The sequence below is a fragment of the Corvus moneduloides genome, chromosome Z (assembly GCF_009650955.1).
Source record: "Corvus moneduloides isolate bCorMon1 chromosome Z, bCorMon1.pri, whole genome shotgun sequence".
NCBI lineage: Eukaryota > Metazoa > Chordata > Aves > Passeriformes > Corvidae > Corvus > Corvus moneduloides.
This window is the reverse complement of record NC_045511.1, coordinates 54,179,642-54,203,623: the sequence shown is the minus strand read 5'-3', so window position 1 is coordinate 54,203,623 and position 23,982 is coordinate 54,179,642. Positions and strand designations below refer to the sequence as shown.

The following is a 23,982-nucleotide window of genomic DNA, read 5'->3' as shown; positions in this document are numbered from 1 at the left end:
TAACAGTCTTAGTGACATAGACAGGTAACAACAATGTTGGGATCAGGGCTGCATGGGTTCTAATAATTGCAGTTGCTAGGCATTAGGGGATCACTCAGGTTGGAAGGGATTTCCAAATTCCTGCTTAAAGCAGGGTCAGCCATGAGGTCAGATCAGGTTCCTCAGAGCTTTACTCAGTCAGGTCCTGGAAACTTCCTATAGCAACATCACTTTCCTGGGCAACCTCTTCCACTGCTTAAGAATTCTCATGGTAAAAAAGGTTTTCCAGTCTGAACTTTCAGATGAAGCTTGTTGCCTGTTCCACCACAGCCTCCTTACAGGGTGTTCCAGTCGCTAAAAGCCTTCTATTCTCCACGATCTTTCAAGCCCGCTTCCCTCAGCTTCTTCTCAAGGGCTGGTTGATGAGGGCCTAAGCCCCTGATCATCTTGGTAGCCCTTCACTGAACTTGCTAAAGTCATTCAATGACTTTCTTGAACTGGTGTGTCCCAAACTGCACACTATTCCAGATTCATTCTGGCAAGTGCTGAGGAGTGGAGATAACCACTTCCCTCAATCCACTGTCCATGCTTCTGCTTACCTCACTGCCTTCTAAGACCAATTCAAACAGCTTCTTTCAGACAATCAATTCCCACTCTGTATCATCTCAACAGGTTATTTCTCCCCAAGAGCAGGATTTTTCCTTTTTGAATTTCATGAGGTTCCTATCAGCTCATTTATCCGACCCACTTAGATCCCTTTGAGCGGCAGATCCAGAGTGTCAAATAGTCCCAAACGCCTGATGTAACCCAAAAAACTTGATAGGGGTGCATTATCATCTCCTGTACATCACCAGAAGAGATGTTAAACAGGACCTTGCACCGTGGTAGGCCCTTTGTTACTGACCTCCATTAACCACCGTCTTTAGAGACCAGTTATCTGATCTGTTTTGGCTTTTCACTCGCCCATTCAGTTATCCATTCAGATCATGAAGTAGTAGACAACATGCTGCTTTTGGGATACAAGAACTAGTACAAATACTGAATTCCTAAGGCTCAGCAGTACCTCATGCAAAATCCTTTATCTGCCTGGATGCTAGAAAATTTGCACAGCATAGAATACAACTTCAAATTTTAATATGTACGTCTGAAAATCCAAACCATGTTAATATTATTAATAAATGCCAGATATTAGTAAATTTTTGCTACATTATATCCCAACTACATGCATTTAATTAAATGATGGCATCAGATGAAGAGAAGAAAATAAGAAAAAGCTAATATTAAGCTCAATGCATATTAATGATGAATTGTGAAATACAATAAAATGTGATACATTCTGAAACTGTTAAAAAACTGGAATAATTTTAATCTTTAACTTCAACATGTGAAATAAAAAATACAACATAAGGACTTAGCCATACAAAATCATTTTCAAAGAATTTGCCTTTTCCTGAACAATAAGCCTCTCTCCTCCCACACAAAACAGATCCTATAGATAGTGCATGTTCCATTATATTTTTGCATGACATTTCAAGAAAACCAGACACACTTATTGGACAGCCAGAATAAAATTAAATTGCAAGTGGGAAAATTGTCCATCGAACATCATGAAGGGAGACATTTTGAAAAAGATATCGTATTTAAATACAGTTTAAAAATTTTACCTAGTTAAAAAAAGAAAAGGACGTGTATGCCCTTGAAGTAGAGAAGACTTACTGTATCATGTTGCCTGTTATCTTTTCCTGATACGATCAAGAAGTAGTTCCATGCCAGCAGCAACAACAAAGCCAGTGGTATCATGTAGAGCTCAAAGTTCCAGACCACAAAAAGAAAAAGCTGGAAGACAGGGCAGGAAAAGAAGTGATTGAAATCAGCATTACATTAAACTCTTGTACAAAGTTAAGACCAATAAATTAAAACAATTCTAAAGAAACCCACATCTCCTTAGACAGGAGCGTTGTTCAACCACTTTGCTGACTCACACTTACCTGCATGATACAACTGCTACACTTCCCAATCCTTCCTACCTTAATTCTTGGAAAAGAAAGATGTACTATCATCTAAGAGGAATATTAATTGTTCTCTCATAAAATGATGCTTTTGTGGACAATGCAAAATAGCATAAAAATAAGATTATATCTTAAGAAAGGTTAGCTGCTTTCATGAATCATAGAATGGCTTGGGTTGGAAGGGACCTTAAAGGCACCTAGATGCACACCTCCCCCCCCCCCCTCCCCCGACAAAAGCAGGGACACCTTTCGCTAGACCAGACTGCTCAGAGCCTCATCCGACCTGGCCCTGAGCACTTCTAGGGATGGGGCATTCACAACTTCTCTGGGCAACCTGTTCCAGCATCACCACCCTCAACAATAAGGAATTTCTTCCTAATACCTAATTTAAACTTCTCCTCTTTCAGTTTAAAGCCATTATCCCTTGCTGTATCACTACATACCCTTGTAAAAAGTCTGTCTCCATTTTTCTTGTCACAGGGTCACAGGGATGTGATTAATTTAAAGAAGACCTCAACATGTTAGTGAATCTGGTTTTAGTTTTGAAATAACCCTGCAGCAGTGGAAAGGTGGCACAAGAGTTGAATAAAGATTCATTTGCTATTTAGAAAAAAGAACATGGTCATTTTGTAGTAATGTCATACAAACAAGCAGAAGTAGCAATCAGAAATCTTTTGCATGGAAAACTAGCAAAAGATCACAGTAAAAACTAAAATCATATGATTATTTTAATTAAAGTATAGTAAAATAGAACTGACCCCAGGCTCATCAAAAATGGGATTAAAAAGAATGCTGAGAAGCCACCTAAGTCCACCATTTTGAAAACTTTGATTTGTTGCAGTATTTGCTCAAAACAGCTGAAGTGCTCTGTGACCAGGGACTGCCAGAAGCCTGGCTGGGTTACATCTCCTAGTGTGCCTAAATAACTCTTCAGCATGGGATCCACTTGGGGATCACGCCTCTGGAGAAACCCATCCGCACTGCCAGCTCCATACACCACGGTCTAGACATTGTTCCCTGCTGATGCTGCTACAGAATTAATGGTTTACAGGAAAGAACTTAAAATAATTGGACTTGGATGGGGACAAAGTAAAATCATTTTTACCTCCAGTTTTCCCTATTTTCCCCTTTTATTTAAGCCAGCTATAGCCACAACTTGGGTTTCTTTTCTTCAACAAACAAAACAACAAAGACAACAAACAACAAAGACATTACAACAACAACAAAAAAAGTGAAAGCAAATCACACTATGTACTGCAGCTGGATAAACATCCAGAAATCCTCATAAGCTTTTTCATCCAAATAGTTAAGATTTTGAATATTTTTACTTTTAATACCTACTACAAGGAATGAAGGTGGTGTGCTACAGAACTCACAAACCTAAATGCCAATGCCTAGGTAAACCAAAACAGAGCTCATTTTCCCAAATTAATCACCAAGATGTGTAAAAAGATGAGTAAGAATAAAATGCAGATTTTAATAGTCTTCTGCTAGATTTTCATTTGGAGTGAAAACAAAATTCTCGTATCAAATACTAGCTCTCACATAGAAAGAAAAAAAATCTACATTTTAGGTAATCTCTCTCAAGATCAGCTAACTTACCTCATCCCTGTGCTTTCTACCACTATGTATACGCAAGTCCTATGAAACTGCAAGACAACCATGATAAATACTGAAAGCACTGAAAAAAACAGTGTGTGTGAGACAAAACCCAGGATACTGGCACTTTTAACAGTTTTTCATTTGAAAGAAAAATGCTTTTTTTAGGTTGTTTGGTTTAAAAGGAAATCTGTTAGACCTGGTAATGCATAAGATGCTGTGCTGGTCTCATCTAGTGTAGAGCTAATTTCTGCCTAGCAGCTGTTTTGGATTCAGAATGCGAATGGTGTTGGTAACACACCGATGTTTTGGGTTTTTTTGCTAAGTTCTGTTTATCCAAAGTCAAGGATCCTTTTTTCCCTTGTCTCACGCTCTGCCAGTGGAAAATATCCAAAATAACCTGGGAGGGAGCACAGCTGGGACAGATGAGTCAAACCAAAGGGGTATTTCCACTCCATAGAATGTCATGCCCAGGATATAAACTGGGGGGACCTACCCAGAAGGGCGGGTGGTCTGGGTTCAGGAAGAGGGGTCTGGCAAGGGTCAGCAGGTGGTGAGAAATTGCATTGCACATCACTTGTTCTGGTAGGGGTTTTTTTCCCTTTTACTACCACTACTATTTTTATTTACCATTATTACTACATTTCACTTTATTTTCAATTACTAAACTGTTCTTATGTCAACATAAAAGTTTTACTTCAATTCTCCTCCCTATTCCACCAGGATGTGGGGGAAGAAGGGTGGGGGGTGTTGAGTGAGTGGCTGTGTGGTATTTCATCTCCAGCTTAAAACCACAGTAGAAGCAAACAACATCTCATAGCACTCAAGAACTGTTCTGTGAGCTTGCTGTCTGTAAGAGAGTGGTAAATTAGATGTAACCAACTAACAACAAATTTTGTGTCTCAAAAGAAAAGCAAAAAACCCGTGCATGCTTTAACCCCAGAAATGCCCTGAGTCAATGCATGCACACTGAAGAGTGCTCTGGAAGCCAGCAGACAGCACCAAGTATCAGAAAAGTAAGTATTAGAGATGACCTGTTGAGAAAAGGCAACACAATACAGTCTTTCTTAGGGCCCCAGCTGAACTTTGGTTAGAAAGAGGTTAAGAAAATCAAGTACTATTCAAACAATCCCCAGAAAAAAAAAGCCAACGATCTACTCAGAGTCTCAGGAGACATGGACTTGACTGGAGTCTGAAGAACATGGTCATCATGTACTCTGTACTCCAGAATATCAATGAATTCTCATCCAACCAGGTCTCACTTGAAGTTTCTAAATGCCAAATGACCTTCAAGGGCATTAATTCCTTACAGTACTGGACTCGGAGGGCCAGTAAAACATATTAAGATATTACCTCTTTACAGCTTGTATGGACATACCATTCAAAAGTGTGGATATTACGCCTGACATCTCCTGAAGATGATTTTGCTGACCTGCCACTTTAACTTCCATCTAGTCTGGCTGAATTTTAACCAGTTCCTCCTTTCAGGCAACTGTCTCAGCCAGGCACTACAAAAACAGTGCAACACAAATAAGATGTGTGCAGTGTGAGACCAACACCGTGATGGCACTGTGACCTAAATGGCCTCATTACACTTCCCAGACAAGAAATGCACTCATGAAATGCATATGAGAGAAAGCAAGCAGATTTCCAGTATCAGATAAAACTTTTAAGTAAACATGAGCAAACCCAAAATCTGGTGCAGAACAGCAAGAAAACTCTAGGACCCAGTTCTTATGCATAAAAGGCCTGATTGTTGAGGTGAAAGAGAAGAAGGGAAGTGGTATGTACAAATCTTCGTGAAAGGTGGGGAAGTAAACCAACATATCCATCCATTAAGCAAATATAGACCAAAAAATCCCAAAACCAAACCAGAAAAGCTAAAGAATAAGTATAAAAGAACAGTTCTGGGAGTTGCCTGTGTCTGTAAAGCATCTAGTGGACTGTATCTGGCATTATACCTTCCAAGAAAATAATGACTCTCTGTGTAAAAAAAGGATGCTTATCACTACCGAAACAAGCTAACTATTTTAAAGAGATGAGTGGGAGTCTCAAAGGTTACAGTTTAATACAACTGCCATTTCCTATATAAAAGAATGTAAGGAAGGGCTTTTTTCTTCTCTCACATGAGATCAAAGTTTTCAGAGTCACAGGCATGAACTGGCCATTTACAACATCACATCAGTTTATACTCTTAGTCAGACACACATGCATTAAATGATCATTCAGAGAGACACATGACACTATCCCTAGTGTACAACATTTCAAAAAATAATTTAAGTTAGGGTATTGAATATCCTATTCTTTTGCAAACTACAGTATATTTTAAAAAGAAATCTCATCCAAAATTATTAACACTTCCTACTGTTCAGAAAAAAAGCCTGCCCTTTCAGACTAGCAGCTGTGGATCATTAGCTTTCCAGTGATGAGATGTGTTTGATGAGTATTTTTCTTTCTAATTAAGAGACGACATTCTCTATTTGACTATCTTCTGACAGAAGTGAAGAGAAGGATTTCTGCCTATGTGGAAAGGCCATATTCTACAGAACAATTATTTCAGATTTCTTTTTATCTACCTCCACCCAGCCTCTTTTCATTTTTAACAAAATCCTGTTTGCACCCACAGACTTCACAGTATTAACCCCTGTGTTTCTCAACTCTTCTCCTTTTTTCCTTTTGCTTCTGTTTTGACTGCTAGCAGAGAAGAGCATGTTGAAAAAAAAGGATCAACCCACACAGGGGCCACTGACCTCATCCTCAGGTATAGGAGAGACCAGCGGACATTATGAAGGAGGGCTGCAAAAACTGCTGTTTGAAAGCTTTATGACAAAACTAAAAATGGTTCATTCCACAGAAATGCCTGAGTTCAGCAGACCAGATATTTGCTCTGGTAGTACTGAGAGCAAGAGCTGTAATGTGCTGGGAGTAAGGCAATACACAGACATCCCCGCTGCCGTTGTCTCACGTGGGGCACAACGTTCATGCTGCAGTCTCCTTCTTAAATTGTGGCTTTCCCTGATCATTTTCACGGAATATCTTTATAACCTCATTTACATATTATCTATATCCTTGCCTTATATTTATTACCAATCTCTTGATTACCCTGGAAACACAAAAGTTGGCTGCGCAGCATTTTGGCACAATCACAAATAGACAATGTCTACAGCTCCAAATACTGTGCTCCAATCACAGGATCTTCCACTTACCATTTAAGCTCAAAGGGACAATTTTATTACCTGAGGCTTTGTCTCTTGATGTGTTCTCACAAGACTAGACAGAATGAGAGAGAACACATATATCTGCTTGATACAGACTGTGTACCAAGTACTGCAGGTTTTAAGGCTCCTGCATGGTGTTTTATACTCCGAAACACTTGCAACTACTTCGTACTGTACTTTGGAGAGATAATAGCTTCTTCCATTATGAAAGGAGTCAGTTAGCAATCACAGCGCCTATGATCTTGTACAATACTTTTATAAAAAATTAGAAAGGAAGCATTTCTTTTAGCTGCATCAGATCTCAAATACACTAACTATAATGTAAACACTTACAGGAATCCGCTCCAAATGCACTTCCTTCGTTCAGATAAGTCTGGAAGAAGTACGCCTTTTAAACATACTCTAAAGCATACTCCAGCAGTTTTTCTTATCAGTCTTGCAATTTGAATTCCAATTATCTGAGTACTGGGAGAAGGTGCGGTATGAAAGATTTGAGTCTGAAACACATTATCTGTTACTCTCTTTTTCTGTACACATAAAAACACTAACTTGAAAATAGTAAAAGCACGGAATGTGCAAAAAAATCCCAACAAAACCAAACCAGAAAAAAACCCATATAATTCCCACTTGCTTTATTTTGACAGATTTTCAATTCAACCTTGGATTAGTGTTGGTTCTCTTTTTTAAATGCCTGAGGTCTTGGGAGTCTGAGAAATGCAGAATAATTAGTATTTCTGATTGTCTAAGAAATTTTCCTTTATCTCAGAAACAAACATGAAATTGTTTGAATTTTCTCTCTTTACTGGAATTGGAAGAACTGAGTTCACTGCAATTCAGATCTTTATTAGCATTCTTTCTATTTATTTCATGTAGAAAGAGAAAAAAGAGATATATCCATGACAAATAAAACAAGAACTTAACAGAATGGATGAAGTATTATTAATGCCAGTCCCAATGGGGCTTTTGATGTATTTTGATGTGTTGAAAGACATGTATTAGCACTCGTTAGAGCACTTGGGTCCCATATGTAGAAGAACACACCAAAAGAAAATTTAATTAAATGATGGCATTAGACGAGGAGAAGAAAATAAGAAAAGGCTAATGTTAAGCTCATTGCATATTAATGATGAATTGTGAAATACAGTAAAATGTGATACGTTCTGAAACGGAATAATTCTGAATAATTTTATTCTTTAACTTCAGTATGTGAAATAAAAAATGCAACATAAGGACTTAACTAGGTAGGACATTTTTGGTCACGTGTTTTCCATGTTGTTAATCTGTACAACAAACCCAAGGCTCTATTTCATCTCATTCTTTTTATCTATGTGCAGTGTACCCACGTGTTACTAAAGCAACAATTCTGTCAACTAGAGGTGACTCACTTGATCTGCATCAAACCACCCAGTTTGTGAAACACATCTACAGCCAGAACAACCTTTACAATGATACCACTATCCAATCACACCATGACGTACGTTGCATCTCTACAAGATTGTCAGCACCAACAAAATGTTCTATTTAAAATCCTGAACATTTTTATTTAATTATTTGCTTTTTTCCTTACAACTTGTAACAAATGTTTCAAAATAATTTTCCAGAAGTACCATGATCTCTACTTTGAGAATGTCAACAACTTCACGAATGTAAACCTTCAAGAATGCAAACCTCAGAGCATGACTGCAGGGCCACTTCAAACAGCACATGGATTACAGATATAAAATTTGTACTGCTGTAACCAGTTGCTATTGTAACCAATAACAAAAGTTAGGTGGAAATAAAAATTACACCCCCCAAAAATATTTAAAAATGTGGAATCTCTTGGGTCATTCTTTTCCCCTTCACTTAAGAGTTTCTGAGCTGCATTATTACAGCTGTGTAGTTAGTATCCAGGATAAAATTAAAGGGCAAAATATTCTCAGGCCATTTCAAGATGGATTTGTTCTGTCAGACTGCTGAAATGCTGACAAACTACGAGAAATTGATAGTACTTTTCCTATGAGCAATGACACCTGGCATCAAGTTAAAAATGACTAACTAGGGTACATTAGATCAAAGACATGTCTGTGAACTGGGCTACTAGGGTCATGGAACCTTCATTCCATCTTAATACCACATTTTCTGAACAATACCCAACTGCTCACTGAATGGCCCATGTCTGTGTGAAAGTGACATTACCTAGAAAACTGCTCTACACATTATTTTCCAAGTAAAAAAAGTGCTTTAATGTCCCCAGATTGATTTTCACAGAATCACAGAATGGTTACGTCTGGAAGGGACCACAGTGGGTCATCTGGTCCAACCTCCTTGCTCAAACAGGGTCATCCCAGAGCACATTGCACAGAATTGTGTCCAGATGGATCCTGAGTATCTCCAGTGAGAGAGAGAGAATCACTTCAGAAGAAAAATCTAACGTGTTGACTCTGTGAGAAGTGTAAAATCACAGCATGGATCATGCTAGATAACTACAGGTTTTATACACAATGGATTGGTGAGACTAAGAGCTCTGTACTGTTTGTAATTGTGTTGTGGTGAAAAAGATCACATACAAGCAGGGATCTACATATTCACATCTATCATCCTTCATTTTGTAGGCATTTTATCACTTTACCTGGGCATCAATTTTCTATCATCTATGTCTTGCAGTTCAATTTGAAAAGTGTAATTTCTTCAGACAATCCAGGAATAAAATGTTATCATTGCCCCCTTCCTTTCTCACAGCCTGACGAGGAACTGATGGACTTTGAACCCGCCTCCTGTTCCTCCCAAATGCCTGGAGATTGTAAAATTAAATTGTGCATCAAAAGTTATTAAACTGGGTATAGAGAAAAAACATTTGGTACTGTCTTCATCTTAATTAGAATGGCTTCACTGTACATCTTCCATAGTCCAAACAACACACATACCAGACACTGGTATGGAAGTTGTGACAAATACTGCTCTCTGTACATCACATACTGCATCAGATTAAATTTTTCTTAATCTGCTCCCTCCCTTATCTTCTATCCATTTTTGCAAATGAAGGAAAATCATTTAAAATTTTAAGAAAACACTATAAAAAGTTTAATAGGGTAGAAATAGTCACCACTACCTAAATACTGGAAAATACAAGACTTTCAGACTTATTTTTTCCAAAGCAAAGTAGAAAATACTTTTTTTTCAATGAAAAGTAAGTAACTTATTTTAAAAATACTGAATATGAACTACATATACCTCACAAATGTTTAAACTGTGCCCATATTCATCGGTATGACAGAAAACTGAAATAAGCCTTCCTCACTATTCATCACTAATAACCACCACCAAAATAAAAAGACCATTAAGATATTAGGAAGTGAAACCTTTGATAAAGTCCTTTGGTTGTAGGAAAACTGACACTTTACCAACTGTCTGAGTGAAAGGTACAGCAGTAAAATTTAAACTGTATGAATTAAGACTAAAACCATGTGACTAAAGGCATACAGACAGACTGTGATTCCCAGTGATAAAATGCAAAAATACTGATTTTTGGTTTGATAACCATGTCTGGAACAAACAGAAACTTTGGCTGCTCTATGGACAGGCACTTCCATAACTTCTGAAGTCTCATTTCACACACTGGAACTGTAATGCCCTTATTAGATTAAGAAACTCTATTTTAAATTTTTATTTAGGACTAAACACAACAATTCTCTTTCCACCTCTGTTTGGAGATAGCTGCATCAACACACTGGACTCTCTGATGTCCTGGAGATGTCAACTGCTCATGCAGAGAAATTCCTTGCTGAGTCTGTCCCTTCACTTGGAGCTGAAATTAAGGTTGAATCAAGCAATCTTTCTGCTGCTTCTGCTTTCTCATCTGTTCTTAAAAAAAATCTGTTATGTTTTGGGGTTTCAGTTTTTCCAAGAGACAGAGGCACCAAGGAATAGCATGGTGGAATAATCACCAAGGGACAGGGCCACCGCTTGTCAGAAGGATAAGAACACCCATTTAGAGCATTAATATATGAAGCCATTCATATTTCCCCAATGTTTTCTTTTAAATCTTTTTTGCATGTTAGGAATGGTTTTAGAAGGTGCCACTTGCCATCAGCTGTCACTTGATATCAACCAACTAGGTCTAATTATTAAATTATTTCAACTTTTCAAGACCATCAGTCAGCCTCAGTGAGCTCCCCAGGCTGATTTTCGTACTCATAATTTATGACCTGCTTCATTATGTTGTTCCATGATGTCTGGAGTATTGGTTGAGTATAACTGCAAAACAGCAAATAAATAAAAAGCCTAGGATTTGTGCCTCTGTCACTGACCAGGTCTTAAGTACATAACTGGCAATTTGTTCTCAAACAGTGTAGGAAAATGTTTTTCTACCTATTAATGTACTTTTTTGTAAATAAATTTTAATTAATAAATTCATTTAAATGATTAATTTCAACTAGCTTGTCATTCTTTGTAACTTGATCTCCCAGTCTATCTTGTAATTTAACAAAAATTCTGCTTCATTGATCTCAAGACATTCCCTCCAAAACTTCAGTTCTGAGAGTTTGCAGACCTATGTGTAGCATCTATAACTGTGTGTGCCTGTTCGTATTCACAACTCTAATATTAATCCAGGACTGATGTTACCAAGTCCTTCTAGTCTATTTACTCTTTACCTATGAACATCCTGTAGTTTTCCACCCTTCCACCCTCAATGATCTGTTTGAAGTGATTTTGATGCCTGAGATATCTATGTGTTAGCATGCAGGCTATGTGCTTTTCTTCAGTATTTACCAAGTCTTTAAATTTCCCTGTGCAGAGTATGATTGTAGCTTGCAGAAATGAGAACTTAGCAGAAAATACCAGTTTAGATCAGAGAGTGAGGGAGCTCCAGGTGTTTGAACAACCTGAATTCCGGAGTTGTAAGACTGTCCCCAGGCTGATTGTCAGTGACACAAGTGAGTATTTTTTGTTCTCTAGTAGGATAGCTATAATTATATTCTGCAATGCTTTCTTTAAACAAAATGCAAAATAAAACTCCCCAAGTTCATTTTTAGCTGGCAGTTTTTTACAGTAAACTAGAGCAGATCCTGAGAAAGCTAAAGTATATTCACATACTTCTATGTAAAAGTTACCAAATTGCACTATAAAGAAAACAATGACTTCTGTTATCAGCATAAATAGCGCAAACTCCAAATATTTCAATGAGATAAATAGAATGCAGAAGTTAGGATACAGCTCATGAATATGTACATATCCTGTATATTTTTGTCTCTTTATATTATAAATTACTGCACAAAGGAGTGTCTATTAACAATCACTTCACAATTTGTTAGAATCGGTTATGAATTATTAAATAAATGTAATTTAGAACATAACTAGGATAGTTACTAGTGTATCACCACTCAGTCTTTGCTTGAGTTCACTTCTCTGTGCCTTTGCTAAACTTCTCTGGTCTGCAAAGGTCCACTCAGGTGCATTTGAGAAATCACATTAGATTCATACAGCCTTTCCTGCAAGAGCAACATCCTGAACTGTTGGGAGTTGTACAAGAAATGGAGTCAGATACCCGGTTAACAAATACACCAGTCACACCTCACGATGTCTGAAGCACTTTCAGTCTCCTGAAAAGTTTCTCTCTACAGCAAGGTAACTGACCTGTTTAATGAGGGCAAGCACGAAAGTGATATCTTGGGAAAACCAGAAGTGCTTCATGAAAAAAACAGGAAAGGAATATCAGAGGTAGACTTACCAAACAAAACAGAATTCTTTTTGTTAAAAACTACAGAAAATGCCCTTACTTTTTGGTTAAAGTTAAGTAACCATTCATATAAGGCACTGGAAAAAGACAAGAGAGGTGAAGGCTGAAAGAGAAGTAAAGGTGAACTTCAGAATTTCACATTTTTGAATCACATACTTTCAAGCAACAGCAAGGTCTATGGGCAGCAGTAAGCTGGATAGGGCACCACCTACCCAAAATGCAGAAAGAGTATACCATGTAATTAAACAGCCTGCAATCATTTTTGATGTACTTTAATCTGATTTTAAGGTTCACTCTTGTCAGATATATTGAGAAATAAAATTTTTAATCTATGCCATGTAATTTTTCAAATCAAACCCAACAACAAAAAGGATTTTCTTTCTTATGATCCTAGGTGGAAAACTGTCTTTTGCTGCTCTCATTGAGGTAGTGTTTCTGCAGGGAAAATATATTTTCATGCTATTGAAAACACCAGTTGTTTTTCTGTAATAAATTTAATTATATCCACATTTTCACAAACTACACTAAATCATATTTAGCACAGAGATCTGTGTCCTGGCAACTCTCCTGCTTTTTTATAGTTTTTTTTTCTGGTCAGCAAATTCTAGAACCCAAGCTGTATTCCTCTCTCCATATTTGCAGGAAATAGTGTTGTAGACTCCAAATATATGGTGTTTCATAGAATCTACCTCACCTTTCAGTAGTATATTGTTTCAGCAAAATTACATTTCATTTATTTAGATGACTGCCACTCCAATATGTTTAGCCATACGTTAACACAGAAATGTTCCACAGCTCTAAAAAGCATTTATTTAGCCTTGACCATCATCAATAACATTTACTAACCGGGGAAGAACAGTGCATTTCATAGATGCTTACTTCAATGCACATCCTTAAAATGCGAATAGGGAAATGCAGAGTATTTTACTGCTACCTACAGAACAGTGTATCATCATTAATAGCCAGTGCTACATTCTCAACTTTTTTTTTTTATTGTACAAAATAACATAGCAATGAGATCACCAGTACACAAGTACAGATTTTGTGTGAGTGTTTAAACTTGCTACATATGCCAGGAAGAGGAGAGTTCTCCTTTAAAGGACCAAATTCTGGAAACAGATATTTCATAAATTTAAATGAGCAGAACGCAAGACCTGGAATTATACACGTATGGCTTCTATATTTTAACACCCTATTCAAGTCTCAAAATCTTTCAGTCAAACCAAAACAGCCAAATATTGTATTACAGAAAGTCTCACTATTAAGTTGTCTGACACTTATAAAAGATTTTTTTTCAATTTTATACAAGTTATAATGCATTCATGAATCATAAAAGGTCTTTGAAATGTAACAGGCAACTGTACTTAGGGCAAAGAAGTACAATTTCTTGCCCAAACCCCTAATCACTAACACTTAGTTGATATATGCACATGTGAAAAACCTCTCTACTCACTGCTGTGTTGCTAGCAAGCCCAAATAAAAATGACATTTAAAATTCAAGATGAAGGCTTGATCTTAATGATTCTCGTAGTCACAGTGGATGAACTATGTATAGCATAATTACTAACCTTGTATTTTTTATTAAAGAGAGAGCAGACTTGAGGTTTTAACAGACTGTCTTTTCAATGTCACTCCTCCTTCCCCAGGTCCCCAGTACCTCCCTTCCACCTAAGCTTTGGCTGACACCAAGGAGAGGAAGGCAGGAGTAATTCCACCTGGGTTTTTAATAAATCTGAAAAGTCCTGTGGAACTGACCTTTCACACTGAAGCAGACTGATGATTTATGAGCAGACCTGGACTCTTCAGAGCTGCAGCTCATGTCTACCACTCGAGGTAACTCTCAAAATGGCACTGCTTGGCCAATGTCTTCACAACAGCATCTGGAGAGGGGGATAAATGTTTTGCTGATGCTCAAGAAAGCTTTTTGCAAGACTCAGGAATTCAACTACCTGTTCTCTAGGACAGAGTACTGCAGCAGGTATAGACCCTTCTACCCACTCTCACCAGACCTCTGATCAGCTATGATGGATGTCCTTCCCTTATTCCTTTTAAGATAACAGTCTAACCTTTGACCAAACATCACCACGTCAGCTAAACCATAACACTTGTCAGGTCCAGCCTGTTTTGAATGCATCCAGGGATGTTGACTCCACCCCTTCACTAGGCAGCCTGTTCCAGTGCCTGACCACCGTTTCAGTGAAGAAATTCTTCCTAATGTCCAAACTGAACCTCCCCTGACACAGCTTGAGGCCATTTGCTCTCGTCCTGTCATTAGCTGACTGGGAGAAGAGACCAACCCCATCTCACTACGCCCTCCTTTCAGGCAGTTGTAGAGAGTGATAGGGTCTCCCACAAGCCTCCTTTTCTCCAGGCTAAACAACCCCAGCTCCCTCAGCTGCTTCTCATATGACCCTACTCTCTAGACCCTTCACCAGCTCTGTTGCCCTTCCTGGACACACATTCCTATACCTCAATGTCGTTCTTGAAGTAGAGGGCCTAGAACTGAACACAGGACTTGAGGTGTGGCATCACCGCTGTACAGGGGGAGAATCCCTGCCCTGGTCCTGCTGGCCACACTATTTCTGATTACGACCAGGATGGCATTGGCCTTCTTGGCCACCTGGGCTCACACTGGCTCATGTTCAGCAGCTGTCAATCAGCACCCCAGGTCCTTTTCTCCTGGGCCACTTTCCAGCCACTCTTCCCGCACCCAGCCTGTAGTCCTGCACGGGGTTGGCGTGATCCAAGTGCAGGAACCAGCCTTGGTCTTATTGAACCTCACACCACCGGCCTCGGCCCATTGACCCAGCCTGTCCAGATCACTCTGCAGAGCCTGCCTACGCTCCAGCAGATCAACATTCCTGCCCAATTTAGTGTTGTCTGCAAACTTACTGAGGGTACACTCAACCCCCTCATCCATACCATCAATAAAGACATTAAGCAGGACTGGACCCAGTCTGGAGCCTTGGGGAATCCCAGTAGTGACTGACCAGCAACTGCAGCACCATTCAACACCACGCTCTGGGCCAGCCATCCAGCCAGTTCTTAACCCATAGAAAAGTGCACTTGCCCAGGCCATGGGCTGCCAGCTTGTCTTAGTTTAGTACAATTATACAGAAGAGAGACTCAAAAGTGAGTTATCTCCCCTTTAGTTTTAACCACTCCCGTTTCATCAATAAGGAAAGATGAATGTGAGGTCTAAGTGAAAAAATAACAGTTTACTAAAAAAAAAACCAACAACCAAGATAACACCAATAACTACTAAATAAAATGTGCTGAGTCCCATGGTCACCCAGAAACAAAGAAAACAAGATGGTAGAGGAGACCCTCCTCCTAAGATGGCTACTGCCATAGCAGCCTGTATGGACCAAAGACAAAGACAATTTGGCAGAGAAAGCCCCCTTCTCCGGACCATGAGAACAAAGGAAAAACAACACACCAACCCAGCCTTCGTGGTTCCAGAGCTCCCTCCTACCTCATATAATAAACAATGGGGAACAGGGACAAAACAAAAACCTAACTATTCTTTGACAAAAACAAATCAACACTGCTGGGATGCTGGAAGAAACTTCCCAACTGCTGCAGCGCTGACCACCCTCAGGGGCTGGAACTTATGGAGAGATGATTGAGCTTCCTGGAATGGCGCAGCAGCTGCAGGCAGTGGCTGGCACTCATGCAGTGGATTTGACCTCTCCTGGTGTGGCACGGCACCTGGGGAGAAAGGCATTGTGAAATTCTCCAAAGCCTTGGGAGATCAAAAGGAAACTACCCTGCCAAATGGCATGGCACAACATGGCTGTCCCGAGTGGCAGCAGCAAAAAGTTGCTGCAAAATTCACTGTGGAGAAGTTTTGGATTGCAAAATGTAGCTTCTTGGTTGCAACTCAGAGACCTGCCCTACACCACCCCCTAGCCAGAAGAGAACAGAAGGAGAGCTCCATATGCATCTGCTTCTGGTTTTTAAAGGGATGCCCCATTCCCCTTCCATGAAGCCGGTGTAAAACACACAAGTTCGGTTTCCTAGGTTGCTGAGTATTGAAGTGACAGTAAAAACAGACTATGTGGATTAACATAGAGGAAATATGGAGTACACATTTTTGGGTCACCCAGAACACAGCTTCTCCAGCAGAACACCGTGGGTGACTGAAGTCCAAGGCAGACAACATCCACAGCCTTTCATCATCCACTAGGCAGGTAACCTCATCATAAAAGGAGATCAGCTTGATCAAGCATGATCTGCCCTTCCTAAACCCAGGCTGGCTGGGCCTGCTTCCCTGGTTGTCCCATATGTGATGTGTGACAGCACCTAGCATATCTGTTCCGTAACCTTTGCAAACACCAAGATCAGGGTGACAGCCCTCTAGCTCCCCAAACCCTCCTTTCAACTCTTCTTGTAGGTGGGCATTACATTGGCCAACCTCCAGCTGTCTGGGACCTTCCCAGTTAACCAGGACACATGATAAATGATGGAGAGTGTCTTGGAAAGCTCTCCTGCCAGACCTCTCAGCACCCTTTGGTGAATCCCATCCATCCCCACAGACTTGTGAGTGTCTAAGTACCACAGCATGTCACTTCTTCCTCCTGCATTGCAGGGGGTCTGTTCTGCTCCCTGTCCCTGCCTATCAGTCCAGGGGACTGGTTGTCCTGAGGATAACAGGTCTTGTGTTAAAGACTGATGCAGAGAAGTCATTAAGTACCTCAGCCTTTTCCTCATCCTTGGTGACAAAGTTCCCCTCCACGTTCAATACAGGATGAAGATTTTCCTTGGACCTCCCTTTGTTGTTCATGTCTTATAAAACCACTTTTTATTATTTTTCACAGCAGTGGCCAGGTTGATTTCTAGCTGAGCTTTTGCCTCTGATTTTCTCTCTACACATCCTAACCATATCCTTGTACTCTTCCTGAGTTTCCTGCCCCTTCTTTCAAAGGTCATAAACTCTTTTATCCCAAGTTCCAGCGAAAGCCTGACCAATCTTCTTCCCTGATGGCTTGTCTTTCAACACATAGGTAGTGCTCCTGTACTTTTAAGATTCCATCCTTCTTGATCCCTTTACCATCAAGGACTGTTTCCTAAGGACTCTCTGTGCCCTGAACAGGCCAAACACAGCCCTTCAGGAATCAAAGGCACGGGTTTGGTTAACCCCACTCCTTACTTCATCAGGAATCAAAATTGCTGTCATTTCATGGTTACTTTGGCCAGGATGGGCATGCTGACCACCACATCTCCCACCAGCTCCTCTCTGTTCATAGACAGCAGGTCTAGCAGGCACCATATCTGGTAGGCTCCCTTACCAGCTGCGACAAGAAGTTGTCTTCCACATACTCCAGGAGCCTCCTAGACTGCCTCCTCTCTGCCTTCTTGAGTTTCCAGCAAATATCCAGCAAGCCAAAGTCTTCCACAAGAAAAGGGATGGAGATTGTGAATTGTCAGTCATCTGCTTAGTAAATACTTCATCTGCCTCTTCATCCTGGTTGGTTGGTATGCAAGACTCCCACTAGGATATCTGCATTTTTAGCCTTCTCACTAATTCTCACTCAACCTCAACATTATCCTTCCTTCCCAAAAAAGTTCTAGCTTCCAATCAGGATCCCTATTCCTTTTCTTAGCCTGGAGAGAATAAAAATACATGGGATTTTCCAGTTAGCAGCTCCTGCACGTGGCTCTCCCCCACCTGGGACCATTTGCAGCTCTTGGTTCTTCAGGACAGAGCATCAAGTCTGCTCGGAAAAAAATCTACAGAAGAATATGGCAGCCAGATGAACACATTATACTGCTTTTGTGTGGCAAGGTTTTGGTAGTGGGGGGCTGCAAGTGTGATGATGATTCTGTGAGATGCTGCCAGAAGTTTCACTCATGTCTAGCAGAGTCAATGCTGCCTGGCTCCAGGAAGGACTCACCGCTGGCCAAGGCTGAGCCCATTAGTGATGGGGCAGCATCCCTGGGGTAATGTATTTAAGAATGAGAAGAAGAAAACTGTACAACTACAGTCAGAGAAAAGAGTGAGAATATGTATATATGCAAATACATGTAAATAAACTCTGCAGACACCCAGGTACATGAAAAAGCATGGGGAGCAGGTACTCCAGTACATTGGAGCAGAAATTCCCCTGCAGCCAACTGTGAGGCAGGCTGTCTTTGAAGTCCATGGAAGTCCACAGTGGAGCAAATATCTATCATGGAAGACCCCACACTTCAATACCCAGGGAAGGGACCCATGCTGGAGCAGTCTGTGCCTGAAGGACTGTACCTCCTGGAAGGGATCCACACTGAAGCAGTTTGTGAAGAACTGCAGTCCAACACCCTGTAGTGTGTTGACCCTGGCTGGATGTCAGGCACCCACTGAAGCTGATCTATCACTCCCTCTGCAGCTGGACAGGGGAGACAAAATAAGGGTTCACGGGTTGAGACAAGGTCTGGGAGAGATTACTCACCAAGTATCATCACAGGCAAAATAGACTCAGATTGGGGATTTTAACGTAATTTATTTCTAACAAAATCAGAGTAGGATAATGAGAAGTAGAACAAATCTTAAAAACACTTTTTCCCACTCCTCCCTCCTTCCCAAGCTCTACCTCCTCCCCTCTAGCAGTGTAGGAAGATGAGGAATGGCGGTTGCAGCTGGTTCATCTCAGCTTCTGCCACTGCTCCCGGAGAAGAGTCCTCGCCCTGCTCCAGCATGGGGTCCCTCCCACAGGAGACAGTCCTCCACAAACTTCTCCAGTGAGAGTCCTTCCCATGGGTACCAGCTCTTCACAAACTGCTTCAACGTGGGTCATTCTTCCACAGAGTAGAGTCCTTCAGGCACGGCCTGCTCCAGCATGAGTCCTTCACAGGGTCAGAAGTCCTACCACGAAACCTCCTTCAGCACAAACTCCTCTCTCTGTGGGTCCATAGCTTCCAGCAGCTTTTCACAGAAGCCACCTCTGTAGCCTGCCCACTACCAAAATCTGGCCATGCGAACCCCATACACTAACGTTAGAGAAATTTGTGGAGGGCTGTCTGCTGTAGAAGGGGCCCCATGCTGGAGCAGGAAAAAAGTGTGAGGAGTCTTCTGCCTAAGGAGAAAGCAGTGGCAGAAACAATATGTTATGAAATGACCGCAGTTCCCATTCCCATCCCAGGGCAGCACTAGAGGAGGAATTTGGGAGTGGAGCCCATTTGAGCCCATGGAGAAGAGAAGGGGCAGGGGGAAGGTGTTTTAAGATTTGCTTTTACTTCTCATTAGCCTACTCCATTTTGATTGTCAATAAATTCACCTAATTTTAGACCCTAGTTGAATCTCTTTTGCCGGTGACTGTAACTGCTGAATGACGTTGACCCTTAAGCCTTTTGTTGTATTTTCTCTCCCCTGTCCAGCTGTGGTGGGCAGTGATGGAGCATCTTTGGTGGGCACCTTGTATCCATCCAGGCTAAAACCACCAAATACATTTCACATGTCTTTCACAACACATAGGCAGGCCAATGTAACATCACTGAATCATTTAAGTCACCTTTAAGATCATCATATCTAACCATTAACCCGGCGTGGCCAAGTCCACCACAAAACCATGTACCTAGGTGCCATATCTACATGTCTTTTACATACTTCCAGGGATGGTGACTCCATCGCTGCCCTGGGCAACCTGTTACAGTGTTTGAGAACCCTTTTCTTGAAGATATTTTTCTAATATCCAATGTAAACCTCCTCTGGTGCAAGTTTCCATATGTGCACAAGCAGAAACCAAGAGGCAAAACACCAACATTTGATTGGCCCTTTTTTGGAAGTCCTGATAAATTTCAACATACAGGAATATAGTGTCTCAAATATTTTACGATAAGGACACAATTTTTGTGTTAGAAACAAATTAATCACATGACTACATTGAATACAACTAAATGAAGTTTCAACCTCAGAATTCTATGAGTGACAAAAGTCAAAAGCAACTGATGAAATTACAGACAGATCTTAACTGTAGATAGCACTTCTCAAATAACCAATGATAAATATCAAGCAGAAAAAAGGAATTTTGTTGTATAACCAGAACAGGAAATTAGTTACTGGAAAAAGTCTCTACAGAGATCTGAGATACCCACAAAAGCTGTTGTCTTCATTAAAGGCTGTATGGTTCATCCAAAAGCAAAAAACTGTCAAGAATCCCTTCTTACAGTCTCTCTTCACATCTTAAAAGCACGAAATGTCTTCTTGGGTCATTGAAAACCCTTAGGGTAATTTTACCAGTAAAGACATATTGGTGTCTTAGTTCACAGTTCTTTTTTTTCTAAATACTGGTGATGTGGAAATCACCATAACTGAAATAAACATGTCATAGCACCAAGAATAACACATACCAAACTGAAAGACGAATGTACAAACTCCAAATAAAGAGATAATCATACATTAAGTGCACAAATAATTTGTGTACACACTCAGATACAACTGTGTGATAACACGGCACAGTAATCTGTCCTACACACATTTTTTAATTCCATTTACACCCCTTTTACATAGGTCCTGTGGGCCACATATATTATTCAGCAATGGGATGAGGTTTCATTCCTCAGTGCCTCAATTATTATTTACATCTCTGCACAGTTAAGAAATGAGACAAAGTATCAGGTCTGTCTACTATTTTGTACTTGTTTTGCCTAGGTAATAATAATACATAACATTTACTCATTGAAAGTAAACCAACTCTCCATTTTACAGACAGGGCTCCTTTTGCTTTATTAGGGTATTCTTTTTTTCCTACATCATTTTGGAATGCATAAAGCCACATTAAGACGTCATGGGAGTTTTGTTTTGATGCTGCATCTACAGTTAACTAACTGGTGGTTAAATTTGGAAACTCACATGAAAACTTCATGAGACACTGTGTCATGAGTCTCACCTCACCTTCAGATCACACAAGACATGGCTACACCTCAGTGCATCTGAAAGCACTGCTTCTAATACTAGGCCATTTTAAGTTGCCGCATTTTCTTCCACACTACCACACATCTTTATCATCAAACCTCTAAATACATGCTGTCTAATGTGGATTTGTATCTGGAAAGTACTCATTACGTAAAATGACTACAAATTACAGTATGAGGACTAGTGCTGTAGCAAGTTGTTATAGAGCACTATAAAAGATAATGTCCCATTTCAGAGTAAGGACCAGGGGGGATTCCTAAGATTCCAGGGGTGAAATTGGACATAAGTGAGGTCGATATTACACCTGTGGGTAGTTTATTGATTTACAGAAGGAAACTGGCCTTATTAATGGAGATAGAAAAGGCAAAAGGAAATGAAGGAACAATTTGACGAGCAGCAAGACGCTCAGGGAGTGACGCACAGTTTAGGCAGGACAGTGGGCGATGAGGTGCAGCAGCAGCAGGAAAAGTGGCAGGGCAGCAGTGGTGGGCAGCACAGTGGGCAGGGGCAGGATGGTAGCAGGCCAAACAGCGGCAGGCAGCAGGGCCGCAGGGCAGTAAGCAGGGATGATGACACCAGCTAGAGATGGACGAGCAGGGGCAAGAGGCAAGGGCCAAAGACAAGGGCAGCATTGTGACAGCAAAGACTGGGCAAGGAGGGACGGTGAGGAGTGGGCAAGAAATGTAAAGGCCCAGGGCCAGGGTGATGCACTCCATTTCTTACATACTGCACAGCACCTGCCACAGTCTGACTGTCCAAGAAAATCATTGGATCGTCTGGAGAAGCTCTCCCTAGCAGCAGGAAGGAGTTCTCTCCGCCGTCAGGGGGGGAAGCCTGGAAAAGTCCTCCCAGTGACAAAGGTTTCAGGGACTTTTGCCACCCCAGGAGGCTGCCTGGAGAAATCCTCCTAGAGATAGAGATCCTCTGCACTCCTCAAGGGAGTCGCCTGCCTAGAGACAGAGCCCCTCTTCACCCTCCTCCCTGCTGCACCAGTCACGGGTGCTTGCTGTGCACATGTGCACGTGCTGTCGCTGCCAAGGCATGTGCAGATTTTCTAGTACTTTTCCATTTAATGTTAAACAACAGATTTTTGAACAACAGTTCAGAATAAAATCCAATGTTGAGACATTTTCACTCTAACATTAATCAGTCCCTCACAAGTAAGTAACAGAAGAAATACAATCTGAAACAAAGGAGGGCATCTCATGAAACAAAAAAGAGAAGTAACACCAGTAAATATAAAAACCTGCTGAAGAAACAGATGTTTTGAAAAGCTGTATGTACTCCTTATGTTCTAAAACTGATCAACCCATGAAGTTACAAAAATAATGGCAGTGTCAAAACCTCACCAGATAATTATAACACTTCATTCATTCCTGTCACTTTAACAAATACTATTCAATACTATTACATAGTGTTCATTATTTGTGAAATAACATTTAACTTGCTGAGGTATAATACCTTATATTGAATATACCTCAATTATGGGATACTCTCTTTAATTTTCCTCAATACAATTCCAGAGCAGATAGTGTCAGAAAGTAAAGAAAAATAAATTCTTTATTTTATATGGATGTATGTATGTACGTGTATATATATATACACTTTTTTTTTTTTTTTTTTGCATCTACACATAGGTTTAGTTTTATTTCTCCATACAAACAGCAATTTTGGTTCTATTAATAGAAAGACAATTGTTTCAATTACTTCTATGGTGTACTTTTATACTTGAATATATCACTTTTAGTGTTACAGAACTTGAACTGTGATGTCAGTCTTTGAATACTTAAGTAGGTGGGTGTTTTCTGTTGTTTTTCTTCTGCACACCACTAACATGAAATTGTTATTCTCATCTCAAGCAGAAAAAAAGGGAGCAGAATGAGTTTTCTCATAGTGCACTAAAGTAAAAAATAGTTGGCTTATAATGATGGCTTTTTAAGCCTCCCAGTGCACTGTGAATGATTATTAGTAGAGAAGAAGAAAAGAGTTATTGAAACACAACTTCAGCATACTGGTAGACTATGATATCCAAAGAAAGAGAATTCCTGTCAAAAAAAAAATAGTAAAATAGTATTTACTGTCTGTATGAATTCCCTGTATTAAAATATCTTTAAAACCTCTATCCATATTTCTGGAATTTCTGTTTCAAAGTTCTTCTGAAGAGTGACTTTTGTACAACCCAACTTTAAACATATAAACCAGTATAACTGAAAGTTGGTTTTGCAGACTGGGGAAAATGTACATCTCCCCTGTCCCATTTGGAACAATCTCCTCCTTGGGTAACTCCTTTCAGAAAGAGGCATGTCTGCACACACAAAAGCACACACAGTGGAAGAAGGGAGGGAATGCTATTACACTCTGCTGCACTCCTGCCAGCTAAGGCAGTTTTTATTTCAGTGCTTACATAGCAAGTCCAAGTACCCACACTATGGTTACTGCCCTTAAAAAGCAGAAAAAAGCTATCAGCTCTTCAGCTACTCCCAGCTCTTCCAAAACTTGTGGAAGCAGAGAGAATTCATTTCAGTCATGAAAATTGTGACATATCTGGAGAAAGCTCTATATGCA

General features: G+C 40.3%; 1 protein-coding gene across 9 annotated transcripts in view; it reads right to left on the bottom strand.

Annotated features, from left to right (window-relative positions):
* Nucleotides 1-23,982, bottom strand: part of MCTP1 (multiple C2 and transmembrane domain containing 1) — a 236,581-nt gene that overhangs the window by 59,263 nt on the left and 153,336 nt on the right. For 6 of the 9 annotated variants that reach the window (XM_032096446.1, XM_032096445.1, XM_032096444.1 and 3 more), the window contains one exon: nt 1,696-1,815. In XM_032096446.1, the coding sequence (XP_031952337.1) occupies nt 1,696-1,815 (120 nt within the window). Of the gene's footprint in view, nt 1-1,695; nt 1,816-15,153; nt 16,236-17,815; nt 17,917-18,986; nt 23,463-23,982 lie in introns of those variants that run through there. The other 3 variants (XM_032096447.1, XM_032096449.1, XM_032096450.1) reach the window with 3 other exon arrangements.